The sequence below is a fragment of the Setaria italica genome, chromosome III (assembly GCF_000263155.2).
Source record: "Setaria italica strain Yugu1 chromosome III, Setaria_italica_v2.0, whole genome shotgun sequence".
In the NCBI taxonomy this organism is placed as follows: Eukaryota; Viridiplantae; Streptophyta; class Magnoliopsida; order Poales; family Poaceae; genus Setaria; species Setaria italica.
Window position 1 is genome coordinate 2,273,957 of NC_028452.1, and position 15,259 is coordinate 2,289,215.

General features: G+C 47.2%; 2 protein-coding genes across 3 annotated transcripts; both read left to right on the plus strand.

Moving 5' to 3' along the window:
- The first annotated feature begins 4,144 nt into the window (after positions 1 to 4,144).
- LOC101778215 (double-stranded RNA-binding protein 2) lies at positions 4,145 to 8,962 on the plus strand. Of its 2 annotated transcripts, none has more exons than XM_004960215.3 (5): positions 4,145 to 4,519; positions 5,105 to 5,237; positions 5,371 to 5,618; positions 7,061 to 7,280; positions 7,536 to 8,962. In XM_004960215.3, exons 3-5 carry the CDS (start codon positions 5,373 to 5,375, stop codon positions 8,696 to 8,698), a joined length of 1,629 nt encoding a protein of 542 aa, XP_004960272.1. In that variant the 5' UTR covers positions 4,145 to 4,519; positions 5,105 to 5,237; positions 5,371 to 5,372; the 3' UTR covers positions 8,699 to 8,962. The 2 variants fall into 2 exon arrangements, with proteins under 2 accessions (XP_004960272.1, XP_004960271.1); XM_004960214.3 differs by having other exon boundaries at positions 4,211 to 4,519; positions 5,100 to 5,237.
- A 1,729-nt stretch (positions 8,963 to 10,691) lies between these two features.
- LOC101778885 (pyridoxal phosphate homeostasis protein) lies at positions 10,692 to 13,999 on the plus strand. Its single transcript, XM_004960216.3, has 7 exons — positions 10,692 to 11,049; positions 11,948 to 12,014; positions 12,483 to 12,529; positions 12,948 to 13,035; positions 13,294 to 13,427; positions 13,512 to 13,610; positions 13,698 to 13,999. The coding sequence occupies exons 1-7, from the start codon at positions 10,828 to 10,830 to the stop codon at positions 13,770 to 13,772; spliced, it is 732 nt and encodes a 243-aa protein (XP_004960273.1). The 5' UTR covers positions 10,692 to 10,827; the 3' UTR covers positions 13,773 to 13,999.
- Positions 14,000 to 15,259: the final 1,260 nt, after the last annotated feature.

Consider the following 15,259-nt stretch of genomic DNA (forward strand, 5'->3'; position numbering starts at 1 on the left):
TGACATGGCTGTAGAGGGCCGGGAACGCAGATGGCATGGGAACACCCTCTTCCCAGATGTCATTCCAGAAGTCCGTAGCCCTGCCATCCCCTAGCTGAACCCGTGTGATGCATCGGTAGGCAGGAAGCAGGTTCCTTAACGCTTGCCAGTGTGTGCCTTCCACCTCCCCTTGCAGAGAGTGAAGCTGAACTCGCTCTCGCGCCCAAGTAGCCCAGGCAGATCCTTCCGGGTGGTGAAGGCGGTGCAGCAGTTTGTGAAAGCTGAGAGAGGCAGCTTGTTGTTGGACAGTGGAAGGCCTAGATAAACCTGGGGGAAGACATCTGGTTTGCAGCCAAGAATTCTAACTAGCCTGGGCAGCAGACGTGTAGATACATGCATGGGAACCACTGTGCTCTTGGAGAAGTTAATCTTCAGGCCGGTTGCCAAAGCAAATGTGTCGAGCAGTTGTTTCGGGCGGCGCACATCTGCTACTTCTGTTCTCACCAAGATCAGGGTATCGTCGGCGTACTGCAGTACAGGGCACGGGCCGTCGGTGATCGGGTGACGAACGGAGCCGTCATGTTTCAGCAGACGTTACAGGACGTCGGCCACAAGCAGAAAGAGGTAGGGGGAGAGTGCGTCTCCCTGCCGAAGGACTCTTCTACAGGTGATCCATGGGCCTGGGCAGCCATTAACCATGACAGCTGACTGGGATGAAGTCAGGAGGTGTTCAATCCACCTGTTACAGGTATCAGGGAATCCACGGGCATGCAGGATGCGAAGCAGGCTATCCCATGAAACAGAGTCAAATGCTTTGGCGAAATCCAGCTTGAGCACCAAGGTGGGGTGTCGTCGCTTATGGCAGCACTGCACCAGCTCAGTTGCATAGACAAAATTCTCTGAGATTGATCGTCCTTTGAGGAAGCCTGTCTGATCTATGTCAATAAGTTTGTGGATTTCCTGTTGTAACCGTGAGGTCAGGATCTTGGTAAGCACCTTAACCGGGCCACCCAGAGGTCGTCAGGGAGGTGCTGCACCTGCAGGCGCTCGACGACGACCCGCATGGAGGAGTAGTCGCCATTTAGGCACTCGGGGTCGACCTCGACGACCGTGCCAAGCTTGCGGAACGCCGCGGGGATGTTGCGCGCCTTCCAGTGCTCCAGGGGGAAGCCGGTCGCCGAAACCGCCACCAGCCATTGAGGTATGGCGAGGAAGCGGTTGGAGACTTCCTCGGACTTCTGGAAGGTGACCCTGCCTCCCTCGTGGATGATGGGGCTCTCCTCCACCACGGCGTCCCTCAGCATCTTGGAGTCGAACACCAGCATCATGGAGCCGACGGAGGAGGGGAACATGCTGTAGTGGACCGCGTTGGCCACCGAGTAGATCGCCGCGCGGATGTACGGCGCAGGGTTGGCGGTCGGGGTGTCCTCGTTGATGAAGACGTAGGCGACGCGGTGCGCGAACTCCATGTCGCCCTCCGGCATCCACGAGAGGTCGGCGTCCGGGTCCTCAGGGCCATCCACCGACGCCGTGCGCATGGGGGACCCATCCGAGTCGACTTCCTCCTCGTCAGAGGGGAGGTCTCCAGGAATGAAGTCGTCGACGTCGTCCATCCCGCCGTGGAGGGGCGGGACGGGAGCCTGCACCGCGGCCTGGACCCGGACGGGCGACGCCTCCGGGGGCGGGGACCGTCGCCCGGCGGAGCCAGCATCCTCGGAGGGTGCGCTCCCAACGGGAGATCCCAGGACGCGCACATCCACGAGCGCCGGGAGGTGGTGGTGGTTGGGTGAGCGGCGAAGCGGGGCGTAGCGAGTAGGGGAGGGGGGCGCCGCCACAGCCGCTGGAGGTGTGGGAGTGAACTCGAAGTCGGGGGCGGTGGAGCTTGAGGACGGGATGAGGTGCAGCGGATCGAAAGTCGGCGGGAACGGTGGCGGGGTGACGTCGCGGGTGGTGTAGGGAACCGGGTGGACGGGCATGCGGGTGGCGGGAACAGGCACGGTGGGTTGGCGCCGCCCCGCCGGCACCGGATCGGTTATTCTCCTCATCCTGTTGATTAGTATCTCCTTGCCTGTTTTAGACAAAAGCTTTTCCTTCCAGCCTCGTATTTTCATCTAGATTCTATCCTTTAAATAGGCAAAAGTCTTTGCTCTCGATTTACCCATATACACCGGCAACCCCAAATATCTTTCATTCCTGGCTTCAGTTTTGATGTCCAACCTTATCATCAGGCATCTTTTGTCAGCATCTCTTCTCTTGTGTTCTTGCTAAACTTGTCTTTGTTTATGATCTGTCCCGAGAAAACCTCATACAGAGATAGAATATTTTGCAGATGACTAGCACTTGGATCATTAGCTTTCAGAAGTCGCAGTGAATCATCAGCAAACAATAAGTGGTTAACACTCGGTGCCTCTGGGCATATCTTAACACCAGTCAATTCACCTCTCTCTTCAGCATCATTTTCTCCAGAAAAGTCCATTCAACTCGGTCATAACCTTTACTCATATCCAGCTTGACCGCAGCATAGCCATCAACTCCTCTCCTTTTGTTCTTTGATCCAATCTTATACACACCACATTGCACAAGCTAATGGGTCTCAGGTCCTTTATTCTCTCTGTATTGGCTACTTTTGGAATTAACACCACCGCTGTTTCATTCCATCCTTTTGGCATTTCACCACCATCGCTTCCTGGTGCTTTGGGATCACCTATCCTGTCCAGTGCTTGTTTCATTTCCTCGTTGCTGAAATCTCTCAGCAATGTTTGATTTCATCTCACGAGTAATTCGCTGATGAATGCACTGGAGCAGCTCTTCATATCTGTTACCTTCCTTTGTTCTCTTTCCCCATGAGGGCACATCACTCCTTGAACAACGATCCAGGCTCCCTCTACTACCTGAGACGCCATGAGGGAACACCATTAGCATATTTCTTTTCTTTTCTTTTTTGGAAATGAAAGAGCTGCCGATTATATTAAAAAGAAAATATCATTAGCATATTTCGGTAGAGAAGACATCGTTAACCCGACTTGTTATAAATTCACATTCCTGTCCAAGTCCAACTAACACATACCGACAGTTCGCGTGGGAAGAGCTCTGTTTCGCCTCTCATGGCAGAACCAGCAGCCACCAACGCCCTCGGAACCCGACAAGGAGAGAGCGATGGGAGGAATGACAAGCAAAGACCACTGGTGGGCTGTAGAGTGGGCCTTCCGGGTTATGTGGGCCGTTGACCGGTCGAAATTTGAACGGGTAAATCTCTTGGAATTTCCGATAAAACAGTAGGAAAACAGCCCGGCTGATTTCAGAAAACAATGGAAATGTTAATGCATTTATATACCGTTCCCAGACGTACAGGCGTCTAGCTATTGCCAAGTTAGAATGAGAATCTGCCAAGTTAAATTTTTTGGAAATTCTTGGGAAAAAATTTAGACACTTTGGAAGTGAGGAAATGAAGTAGCAAAAGAAGCAGAGTGGAGGTGGAGGAAAAGGACGGACAGGAGCCTCCAGTGACTAAGGCCAGTTTGGTGCAGTTTCACGGGGTTCCGACTCCTCTTTGACATTTCAAAGTAGCGTCAATGTAGTAGTATTGTAACACGGAGCCTCTTTTCTCATTTCTCACTCCCTCTCGCATCTAGCAGAGGAATCATAAATTGTGGCTCCTTCAGCTCCAGCTCCTCTGACACTACTGCGCAATACAGAGCCGGAGCACCGTAAGCTCGACCAGACAAGGCCTAAGTTAAGTTAGATAACCTACAAGATTATTGTCCATACCGTGCGATTTTCACATTGTAAATTTGGTTTTGTTGGCAGAATACTCATTCGACTGGTTGAGAAGGTCTCATCTCCTGTCACTTCGAGGCTTTGAGTCTTTGACCCAGCATGGTGGCGGTGACTGAAGGAGAACATGGGTGTTGCTGAACCGGTAATGGTACCCAGTTCTTTTGTCCTCAGCTGTCAGCTCAGGTCGGTTTTTCTTTTTTTTCCTTTATTTTTTGGCCTTATTTTTTTTACTTGTCACTCAGGTCTGTGCTCCACCGGAGTGGAATTGATTCGATTTAGTCAATCGGAATGATGACAGCTGACGCTTAATCCCGAGTGTAAATTATGATGCGCACATGGCAGCCGAAGGAGAGATTATTACACACATAAACACGGGGAGGAGGGAGAGGGAGAGGGAGAGCGCAGACAAAGAAAGGCTCCCCACGAAAGCAACACGCCCCCTTCCCAATCTCGTAATCATACTACTGCTGCCACTGTTACCCCTAATGCTCCCAGCTTAGCTGCTTCGTCTCGTCGTCTCGCAGTCGTAGTCGGCAGCAGTAGGCGGAGAGAGTCGCAGAGAGGCAAGCGGAGGCTGCGTCGCAGCAACTCGCGCCTCGATCCCACGAACCCCCACCCGGAAGGAGAATCATCTTTGTTTCTGGAGAAAAGGGAAATCTTTATTCTGAGGGGCTCATTGGTTCATCTCCTCCTTTGCCTTGCTGATTGCCTCTGTTGGAGCTGCAGAGGGAGAGGGGAGGACGAATCAGGAAGGTGTTTGCAGGTTGGCTGGCTATCTTGTTTCCTCTGTTTGGTACTTCTCGCATCGGGGGGGTGTGGTTTCGGTTCTTGGGCATCCGCGTGATCTGATGAGGGGTGTCGGTTCTTGGAGGGATTTGGTCGATCTCGCCTGTGCGGCGGGCGGGGTTTCTTTGTCCCGGTCAAGGCGACTCCTTTGCCGATTCGGCCCTCTGTGGGATTACTCACTCGCCAATTCGGGGATTAGCCCTTCGTCAGATCATTTCTGGGGATTTTTAGGTGATTAGAAGCGAATTCGCCGTCCGGGTTTGTCGGCCCGGGGGTTCGAGCCGCTTCCTTGATTTCTTGTGGAACTGCATTGATTGGTACGGCCAACTGGAGTGATGCTTCCCAATTTATTTCAAAGAAAGTAAACGATGATGCCTAATCCGGTGTTCTTGCTGCTGTCCTTTGCTGTTTTATTGCCTCTGCTGCGCGGCTACTGGTGAACCGTCAGCAGAGAATCTTCCTGCGAGGCCGCATTCATCTCGTCTCGTATGCCTGTTATTGCAAGCCCAGCATTTGGTTTATTGCTAAACTTTAATCCGGGACTTGTTCTTCTGCAGGACAGTGGGTACAGCGGCAGTTATTGTTCCATCTTATCTGCTGCAGCAAGTGGAAGCCAAGGGTTTACCAAGGGCTAGGAGAGTATGGGAAGAAGCGGCTATCAAGTCTGAGGCTTAGCTTGGCACATCAGTTTGGCGGTATGTGCTTCTTTGTGTCATGAGATGCTTTTGTTCATATTGTTTATGCAGCAAGATGTGATCTTTCCCCCTTGTGAGCATGTAATGGTTATATGTGCAGCAATTAGATGTGTATTTGCTGCTTAATTTGCAGGCATGTACAAGAACCAGCTCCAGGAGCTTGCTCAGAGGAGCTGCTTCAATCTACCGTCCTATGCGTGCATCCGGGAGGGACCAGATCATGCACCCCGGTTTAAGGCCACAGTTAATTTCAATGGAGAGACATTTGAGAGCCCAGTGTTTTGTTCTACTTTGCGGCAGGCAGAGCATGCGGCGGCTGAGGTAGCGCTCAATGAGTTATCAAAAAGGGGGCCTTCATCAACACTGGCCGCCAAAGTTCTGGTTAGTTTTGTTGATGCCTCTGGAAACCTATCCTCCATTGAAATCGTTGTATGTTGCTTGTATGGACAGTCTCCTTTTGCAAATCCTAGCAAGAGAAATCTGTAGACCAACAGCTCAGAAGAATGCTCGCCTTGCATCTTACTGTAATTTGTAACTGTAGGATGTGCTAAACAATACCCTTGCTTGCCTGCTTGGTTACTACCAAAGTTTAGTAGCATGCAGATGATCTCAACTTGCATCTTTGCTGGCTATCAATCACTAGCTACCACATGCATAATCATCACAGAACTATATAATCATCCTAGAGAATCTTTTTCATTCACTCTTTAAGGCACTGGAGGTGGAAATCAAAGATTTTTAGCTCTTGATTTTGTGAAGTCATGTTTCTGCAGGTTAGCTGTGGTGCAGTACTATATGTTTGAGAAGGGCTAGGCACCCAGCCCTTGTTGCAATCTATCTTTTGCTATGCATATGCTTCTTCCAGCTGACTTTTTTTTGTCTGGTTCTAAGACAGAAGATGGATAAGTTCCAATGGACATTGCAGTCATGTAGAATTATTGTCCATGTCAAGCTGATGAGTGTTCTTGGCATAGGCTAAATATTTGACCACTTAGCATTCTAGATTAGAATTGCTACATACCATCCCCGTTTCTTCTATTAAAATATTTTTTCATGTTAAGTCAAAACTCGCTGAATACTAGTATGTCAGCCTTTATATATTCCATAAACAAGACTGTAAAATTTTTACTATTTGTGTTGCCCATGGACATTTGTAAAGTGTCATGGATGTGAGTTGTAAGCCTGCCTTTTCCTCAAGTCAAAGAACAATCAATTTCATCTGGTTTGCGGATATGTGTCAGACACTGCCAAATCCCAATGCAGAGTATATTAACAGTTCACTATTCTTGACAATTCCTACTGCAATAAGTCAAATTGGGAGTTGTTATTTATGATGGATTGGTTGGGAAGGTGCAGTTCTTTTATGATGTGTGATGTTGACTTGCAAGTTGTCCCATCCCCATTGCCTGATTTTGCAGCAAGTACAATTCAAGTGGTTGAAATTTCAAGGTGGCATGTTTGTGATACTTTTTCTCCGCATATACATCAATAGTCAATAGTTTTGTCATTGATGTCGTCTGCATTTCAGTATTTGGATTGGTAATTGGACAAAATTTTCGTCCCATCCTCATTGCCTTGCAGTAAGTATGATTCAAGTGGTTGAAATTTCAAGGTAGCATATTTGTGAACTTTTTCCCCAATACTTATTTCATTGATGCCATCTTGATTTCAGTATTTGGATTGGGGGTTAGATTACCTTTGTGCTTACTGCTACTTAATATGTTCCCTACTTTACAATTCAATTGTAATGGGCATGTGTGCTACAAGGTAACCTCTTGAGGAATGCTGTTGAAGTCGAGGTGCTAACACTGTTTACTCCACAGGATGAAACCGGGATATACAAGAATCTACTTCAGGAGACTGCTCATCGAGCTGGCTTAAAACTTCCAGTGTACACTACTGTTAGATCGGGGCCAGGTCACACACCTGTGTTCACATGCACAGTGGAGTTGGCAGGAAAGACATTTACTGGCAATCCTGGCAAGACCAAGAAGCAAGCTCAAAAAAATGCTGCAATGGCTGCCTGGTCTGAACTAAAGCAACGTGAGTACCTTTACCAGCTCCAGTTCGTTGATGCATGATTTTTTCATGCATCGGTCATGCCTTCCATTGCATTTTTTTAGGGCACAACTTTGGTAAGAATAGTTTTTAAGCTTTTCTTGAATGCAAGAACACAAGAAAGTCATCGCATATTTTACAAAATCATCATATCTGCTATCCATAATTGTGCACAGAGAAATTTCTTATTTATTGTAACTTAATATGTTTGCTGACTATTAAATTTCTTGTTCCTAACAGTGCCCCGGGTAGGTGAGCCGTCGTCCTCATCATGTCCATCTGATCAGGATGATGAGGAGCACGAACAGGCCATAGTTACTCGTACTCTTGCAAGCTTGAACCTGGCAAATGGCGGCAAGACGCTACATCAAAAGGAAAAACAGCAAAGCAATAACCGTCCATCATCACGAAGATCTTATGCTAAACCAAACCCGTCGTCATACCGATCACATTTACCAAACCAGGCTTATCCTAGTGTTCCACCGGAGCAAGCAATGTACCATATGTGGCACCAGGTGCAAGCAACACAACCAGCACCTCGTTTTCCAATGGTACCATCTCTGGGTAATACGAGGTTCCCACCAGCAGCAGCTTTGCTCTCCATGTACACCTCACCTCGGGGGCAATTTGCCACAACTGCCTGCCAAGATGGAGTAGGTCTTCTTCCATGTTTTCCTGAAGCTGCTCCTGGCCTCCCAAGGTACTTCTCGCCTTACCCTGTCACCTTTGTGCCAAGAAGTCCTTTGCCAGCTACTGTTCCCAAAATTCATGAGAGAAGGCAAGATCATGCTGAAACAGTTGAGTTTCCTGATGCCGCTGTCTTCTCCCAATATGGTGATCAGCACAAGTTTCAAGGGAAAGAAGACTGTACTGGGACTAGTGCTTCCCCTTGTCCTCGCAGTGGCTCAAGCTCCACCGCACATCCATCTTTACAGAAGCGGGATCCGAATGAAGAAAAAGAAACTTTGGGCAGTAAGCATGCAGAGCCAAATAAGTCCCAAGGACAACAGCCAAAGTCGTCACCATCTTGGGTTAACCCTTCTATTCCAGCCCATGGTTCTATCCAGCGAAAGCATTATACTAGCTCTGTTCAGCATGATGATCCTCCTCAAACGAGTCGGTCTTCGTTACCAGAATTGTGGTCTTCCCGCTCACCAGCTGCGCCCAGATCTGGAGCAGCAGTTCCTGTAAACTCACCAGTTTCGGGATACCAGCAGCGACACCCTTGGCTGGCTGCCTCTGTTACAGTCAGAACTGCAGTTCCAGTGTGTTCAGCTAGGCCGAATGCGGTGAATACACCTGGTGAAGCAGCTCGAGTACGACCCATTGCCCAGAACTGCTTGGACCCAGAAACTCCCAGGAATACGAATAATGGAGAAAGAGCCCCGAACAGCGAGCTCTGAACTCAGTAAGCTCCATGTCTGAGCCACAGTTTTGGTTCTGCTGAGCTTTAGTTAGGTCTGCCACTTGGCAGCATCTCAGTTTTTGTTCCTCCTTTTTCCCTTCTCATTTTTTCCCCTGTGTTTTAGTTAGATTCTGAATTCTTGTAAGAATTGTGTGGTAGGAGTCGGTCTCCGCACCGCTTTTAGATTCTACGGATAAACTTCCTCCTTGTCAAGATAAGTGAACGAGTTATAATATAGATAGTGCGTACAGTTTTTTCCTCGTGTGCTGAATGTTGATGTTTTTTTTCTTTCTTTCCCAATGTTGACAGGATGCTGAATTTTTGCTTGGGGGTTCAGTTTGCATCTCTATATATAAATCCTCAGAGACCGGATAATAAACAAAGGCTAGCATGATGCAACAAGGGCAGTTTTTTTTCCCTTTTGGAATCTCACGGTCCTTCACACCACACACATTTGCGTCATATTTATATGCATGACGCTTTTGCCCGATTTTAAGTCAAACTTTAAAATATGACTACCAATAGCTTTTAAAATATTTAGTTTGAAAACATAAAGACCATGTATGCCTAAATCCTTCTCTCCATTAATGTTGAAAACAAACCGGCCGAACCCTCGTATCAGTACATCACAACCAAAAATTCCTAAGCATGGCATGCATTGTATATATGCATCTGCTTAGTAATTCTTTTAAGATTGAAAGCCAAATTGGGAGACTGGTACGGTCTAAACCCCCAAAAAATAACCCCTTTTTGCCATTGAGAGTGGTACCAAGAGACTGCTTGAGTTACTCTAAGCTCTTACAAATGTGGTTTAAGAAAAGATTGTTGCCAAGTTCGCTAGACAGCTGGAAACGTGGTTTCGTAGTGGTGTGTTTGGTTTTGGTGTCGATGTGGGTTGCAACGGGTTCGACCCCCGTTTGGTTGGAAATGCATTTGAGTTGGGTTGGACCTAGGAGAGAATATTCCTCCCAGATGCGGATCGAATGCATCCGTCCAAAACGAGCGGACGCAATCAACTCACAGCCGCCTCGGCCGCTGCCGCCTCCCGCCACCCTCCGCCCACCCCCTCCCGCCGGCCATGCCGCCCACCCGTCACCGCCCTCCGCTCGGCCCCTCCCGCCGCCCTCCTGCTAGCCCCGCTGCCTGCCTACCGCCGCCGCCCTCCGCTCGCCACCCCCGTCGCCACCCTCCATGTGCCCGCCAGCCCCCGCCCGCCTCCGCGCAGAGAGACGCAGAGACGCAAAGAGGGGAGGCGGTGGGGGCGGGGCGAGCCCGGGAGGAGGCAGCGGCCGCGGGCGTGCAACCGTGAGGAGGCGGCGGCAGGGCGAGCCCAGGAGCCCGGGGGAGAAGTGGAGAAGAAGTTGGATAAAAGAATTATAGTGGATGATATTTGGGATCCACGTTCAACAATTACAAACGGTGTTAAAATAACATCCAATCGACCCGTCTCGACCCTTTCAACCAAACACGAAATGGGTTGAATCCATCCCTTTCAACCAAACACGAGATGGATTGGATCCAACCCACAAACGTGGAACGTCCCAAAACCAAACATATGCTGGAGGAATGAAGGGTGTTTTGCATGGGCCAAGGGGAATTGAGCTATTTTAAAAGGGAACGTATATGGTGGAAACCATCTACCCCGTGCAACCTTGGAAACCATGAATCAAGACCACAAGATGCTAATCCGATGGATAGGTTTAGTAGTGAGATTATTTTGCAGTTAAACCCCCCACCCGCCCGCTACTTTTGCATATCATGAAAAATGTGCTGCATCAAAAGTGGCCGGCGAGTGGGGAGATTAACTGCAAAATAATCCTACCACTAACACTATCCATTAAATTAGCATCTTGTCACCTTGTTCATAATTTCAATTTTAAAATGCTAGGAACCGTCTAGAAAACTATTTCCAGCCACGAGCATTTCTGGAGGAAAAAATGGTCAAAAAGAAGAGCCGAAAATCATTCCACCCGAGTCCTCGAAGGCTCGAACTTACCAAGACAGACTGATAGAGGAATCAGAGCTCTGACTCTCTGTCTCTGAGCGCGGCTCCCACCAGGCCACTACCAACCCCTCGCGGTGGCGTCGGCGGCGGAGGCCGGATCGTCGGGGGCGGCGGAGGAGGAGATGGCGTCCGTGGCTGCGGCGGAGGGCGCGGCGGCGGCGCTCCGCTCGGTGCTGTCGCGGGCGCAGCAGGCGGCGGCGCGGGCGGGGCGCGCGCCGGGGTCCGTGCGCGTGGTGGCGGTCAGCAAGACCAAGCCGGTGCCCGTCATCCGCGGCGTCTACGACGCTGGCCACCGCTGCTTCGGCGAGAACTACGTCCAGGAGCTCATCGACAAGGCGCCTCAGGTTGGATTGAATTGGATTGGCCTCTCTACTACCCCTCGGTTGCTCACGAGTCGCAACAACAAAATCTTTCCTTTGGTCACCTCGCTATGCGAATTGCCGATTGGAACGCTGAATCCGAGTCAGCAGCTTGTTGATTAAGCATGGCGCTGAGTCCTCGTAACTGCATCATTAGGAGATCAACAGCCGTAGGAGATAGTCTTGGTAAAACAGCGAATTGCTTATTGGAACCTGGAATTTGATACAGCAGCTTGCTAATTCCACTCGTCGAAAATTTAACTTTGTGCATTTTTGGTGGTTCTGCACTAGTCACGTGGGTATCAAAGAGTTTTTATCTTTACAGTTGTAGCTTGTGCAGAAGAATAGGTAATTTGGCATGGCTATAATTTGAGTTGCTAAGGTATCATTTCGGAATGCATTTGAACTATGCAATGGAACATATATCTTTAGGCATATCCAAATATCTATTTCTTTTTCCTTGTTTGATCCTGGAAAGTATTTACAAGCTTTGTTGGTATTCAAATACATCTTTGCTAATATGGTGGCAATACTCACAATTTGCTGTGAAAATCAATCACCATTTAAGATGAGATGATATATCAGCACCAGAGGGTATAAAATTCAGGTATCTTATTGGACATCATTTGGTCAATCACTTCCATATTTTTACATTTTTTTATTCTACAACAATATAGGACCAAAGATTTAGTCATAATTATCCATTAGCCACTGAGAAGTTGACAATTGTTTGTTATCTTTGGCGGATTTTTGTAAGTTTCAATGGTTCCAGCGTCTACAGCTTCAAGTTTTCATGGCTCAGGAATTCTCACTCCGCATGCTTCCTAGTCCTTGCAGTGAATGGCACATGTAACTGTCTAAACAAGTGCTCTTCTTGTTACAGCTTCCTGAGGATATCGAGTGGCACTTCATTGGGAACTTGCAAAGCAACAAAGCCAGAGCCCTACTTGGTTTGTACTACTGTCTGATATTTCTTACATGTCATTTAAGACATAGATATGTTCTATGAACATCTTTGATAATTGTTTTTCTGGTTATATGTTAGAACTCATTCAAAATACAACAATAGTGACACTACTGAAGTACATTTGATGTCTAGTCTACCAAATTGCATTTTGAATTTTCATGTGAAAAATCTGTACTTCTATGCACAGCAGTGGTCGAGGTTTCAAAAATTTTACTGTAGGCGCATCCTAGAATAACAAAGAGAACTGAGGAGCATCTGTTTTCTTGTTTATGTTAGAATCTCAATCTGAACTCCCAGTTGCTCAATTTTCGTTTGCCTAGATAGTTGTTTTACTTACACCGCACACTATTACCTATATTTACCAAAATAGTTCTAATTCTATACACACGTTGAATATCTTATGCCTTGTGGTCCAAGCTTACATTTCTTTTCGTGTTTCTTTAACCTTTAGCTGGCGTGCCAAATCTTGATATGGTTGAGAGTGTAGATGACCAGAAGGTATGTGGTCAATCTATCTTTCCTTATGTTTCATCAACTTCATTTCTTTCTGGTTTCATTGTACACTCACATTTTGGTTTCTTTCTAGAATTCTATTAAGAGGGTATGTTCGAGAAATTTTATTAAGAGGGTATCCTTTGCTGAGTCAAGAAAAAGGGAAAACGACATTTTTCAGTCTTCATGCCTATCTTCGTCCCAGTAGGACTTGTGATTTCTAGTGAGATTTGGCCATTCATAATGTATGCTCAATCATGTTTTTATAGACTTCGTGTTTATCAAAAATAATCGAGCAAGATTTTATTGCATCATTTATTTAGGACCTAAAAAACAATAGATGGTGTCACAGTTATTTCGATAGATTTTGGTATTCTTGATCCTGCACCTGTAACCAGAATAAGTGTAATGTTCATTCTTTCAGATTGCTAGCCGTCTTGATCGTGTGGTAGCTGACTTGGGGAGAAAACCCCTTAAGATTTTGGTCCAAGTCAACACTAGTGGAGAGGAATGTGAGTACTCTAGTTTCCTTTTTCAATACAATTCTGAACCTTTTCTCTAATGTCTGTGCAATCTCTGAAGCCTGAAAAGTATTCTGTTTGGGGATGTTATGGTTGAATTTTCTGAATGTCGGAACCTGTATTCCTCATTGTTTCCAGGTTCTAGTCTTTGATAAGTGTTTGGAAGTGATACTAAGTTTGATATATGACAGTACACTTGTCCTGTCTCTTGATTGAGTATAAATCTGAAATTTTTTGTCTGTTTTGCAGCAAAATTCGGGGTAGATCCGTCAGGATGTGTGGAATTGGCTAAGCATGTCAAATTGAACTGCCCGAACCTTGTGTTTTCTGGCTTGATGACAATCGGGATGCTTGATTACTCCTCAACTCCAGAGAATTTCAAGGTAATATATACCCTGGGATACAACTTATCTGGAGTGATATGCCTGTCAGGATGCTAACATGCACGCGATTTGTTAAATTCATAGACACTGGCTAATTGCCGGAAAGAGGTTTGCAAGGAGCTTGGCATACCCGAAGAGCAATGCGAGTTGTCGATGGGCATGTCTGCTGATTTTGAGCAAGCGGTAAGAAAATATTGAGAACAGAGAAGAGATGTGATATGCCAGTAGCTGCATTACTAACAATATTTACTGTTTCCGTGTTGTCTACAGATTGAAATGGGCAGCACAAATGTAAGGGTAGGATCAACCATATTCGGTGCTAGAGAGTACCCAAAGAAGAACTAGGATGATTGTACACTCAGGTTTTGTTGTGACTGCCGCATGCACAGAACATTGAGGAGTATCCTTCAGCAGTTGCAATATTTGATAATATATGTGTGTGTGGTATGTCCCCATTTTGGCCGTCAGAAAACATTTTGACACTTCATATACCATGTGCTACAAATAAAGGCATTGGTTTGCCATTGGGCGCCTTTTTATTCAACCAATAAAGATTGCACATGAGTTGTTAATTCTGATTTCCTTGTTGCTTTTATGTCAGTATGTGTAGCACCTTCCTCACTAGTAGTGCCACGCACGGCCTGCCCTCAAAAAAATAGTATGCCTTGGCCCACAAGGCGGCCCAGCACGGTCCCGGCTTCACAGTTCCTCCCATCTTTTTTTTTTTGGAAAAACATCCTCGCATCTTTATAAGCGTCAGCAAGCCCCGCAAACACGCTTCCCTATGTCCAGGGAGCTTTCCTCTCCTCGCTGGCAATCAGCAAGAAGAGCAAGAGGAACTCGCAAGAGAAGAGGAAAGAGTAAAGTGCGTTGTCAAGTCGGTCCCCAAACTCGCAAAATGGTCAATCAGGCTCCTAAACACCGTTCGGGTCTCATTAACGTCTAATCGGATGGGAAAACGCGGGATTAGCTAGCGTGGCTTTGCCACCGTGTCACCAACGTGGTCAGGAGTAGGGAAGGTATCGTTATTTTGCAGAGAAGCCCGTCAAATGCTTTCCTTCTCTCATTTGTACCCCACAATCCCCTGCTGCCTCTTGGTTGTTCGTCGACGAGGTGGGAGTGGCGGCGGCTATCGAGGGGGATCGTAGGGAGGCGGCGTAAGGATTTGCGGAGTGTGGAAGGAAGAGATCGAAGCTGGAGCAGTCCGCCACCGTGACGTGTAAGGATGGTGGCGCGATTGCAAGGGAAAGGGGAACCATAGCCCGAGTATGGTGAGTTGATCTTTGCCTCTGCCTTTAGGATCCTAGGGTTAGGAGTACTATCTCGTTTGTATAGATTGTTGTAGGAATATTTCAATTTTGGACATGAGATTGCAGATTTGGGGAAAATTCCTAGGGTTTTGGTTTTTTTGATGTGTTTGATGTTGTGGCTATTTCACTGCAATGTAGGTTCCGGTAGAGAGGAGTTCACAATTGAGATTCACCATGGTGGGTTCTTTGTTGGGTTTGGACATCTGAGGTCATATGGTGGTGAAAAACTGGACTGGTTTGATTGGATAGAGACCGATACATGATTCCCGCTTTGGTTTGAGGACTTTCTGCAGCAACTAGGATATCAAAATGATCCAAGAATCAAGTTTTATTGGTTGTTACCAGGAAGAATACTTGCTAATGGGCTGAGAATCATTGCATCAGACCATGACACCAATGTTATGACATCAGTGATCGAAAAGTGCAAGACTTTAGTAGTGTATGTTGATCATGAAGCTAGTATGGAGGATTGTCCATGGGATGATGTAGTTGCAAATCCAGTGGTAGATTTGCCAAAGGTTT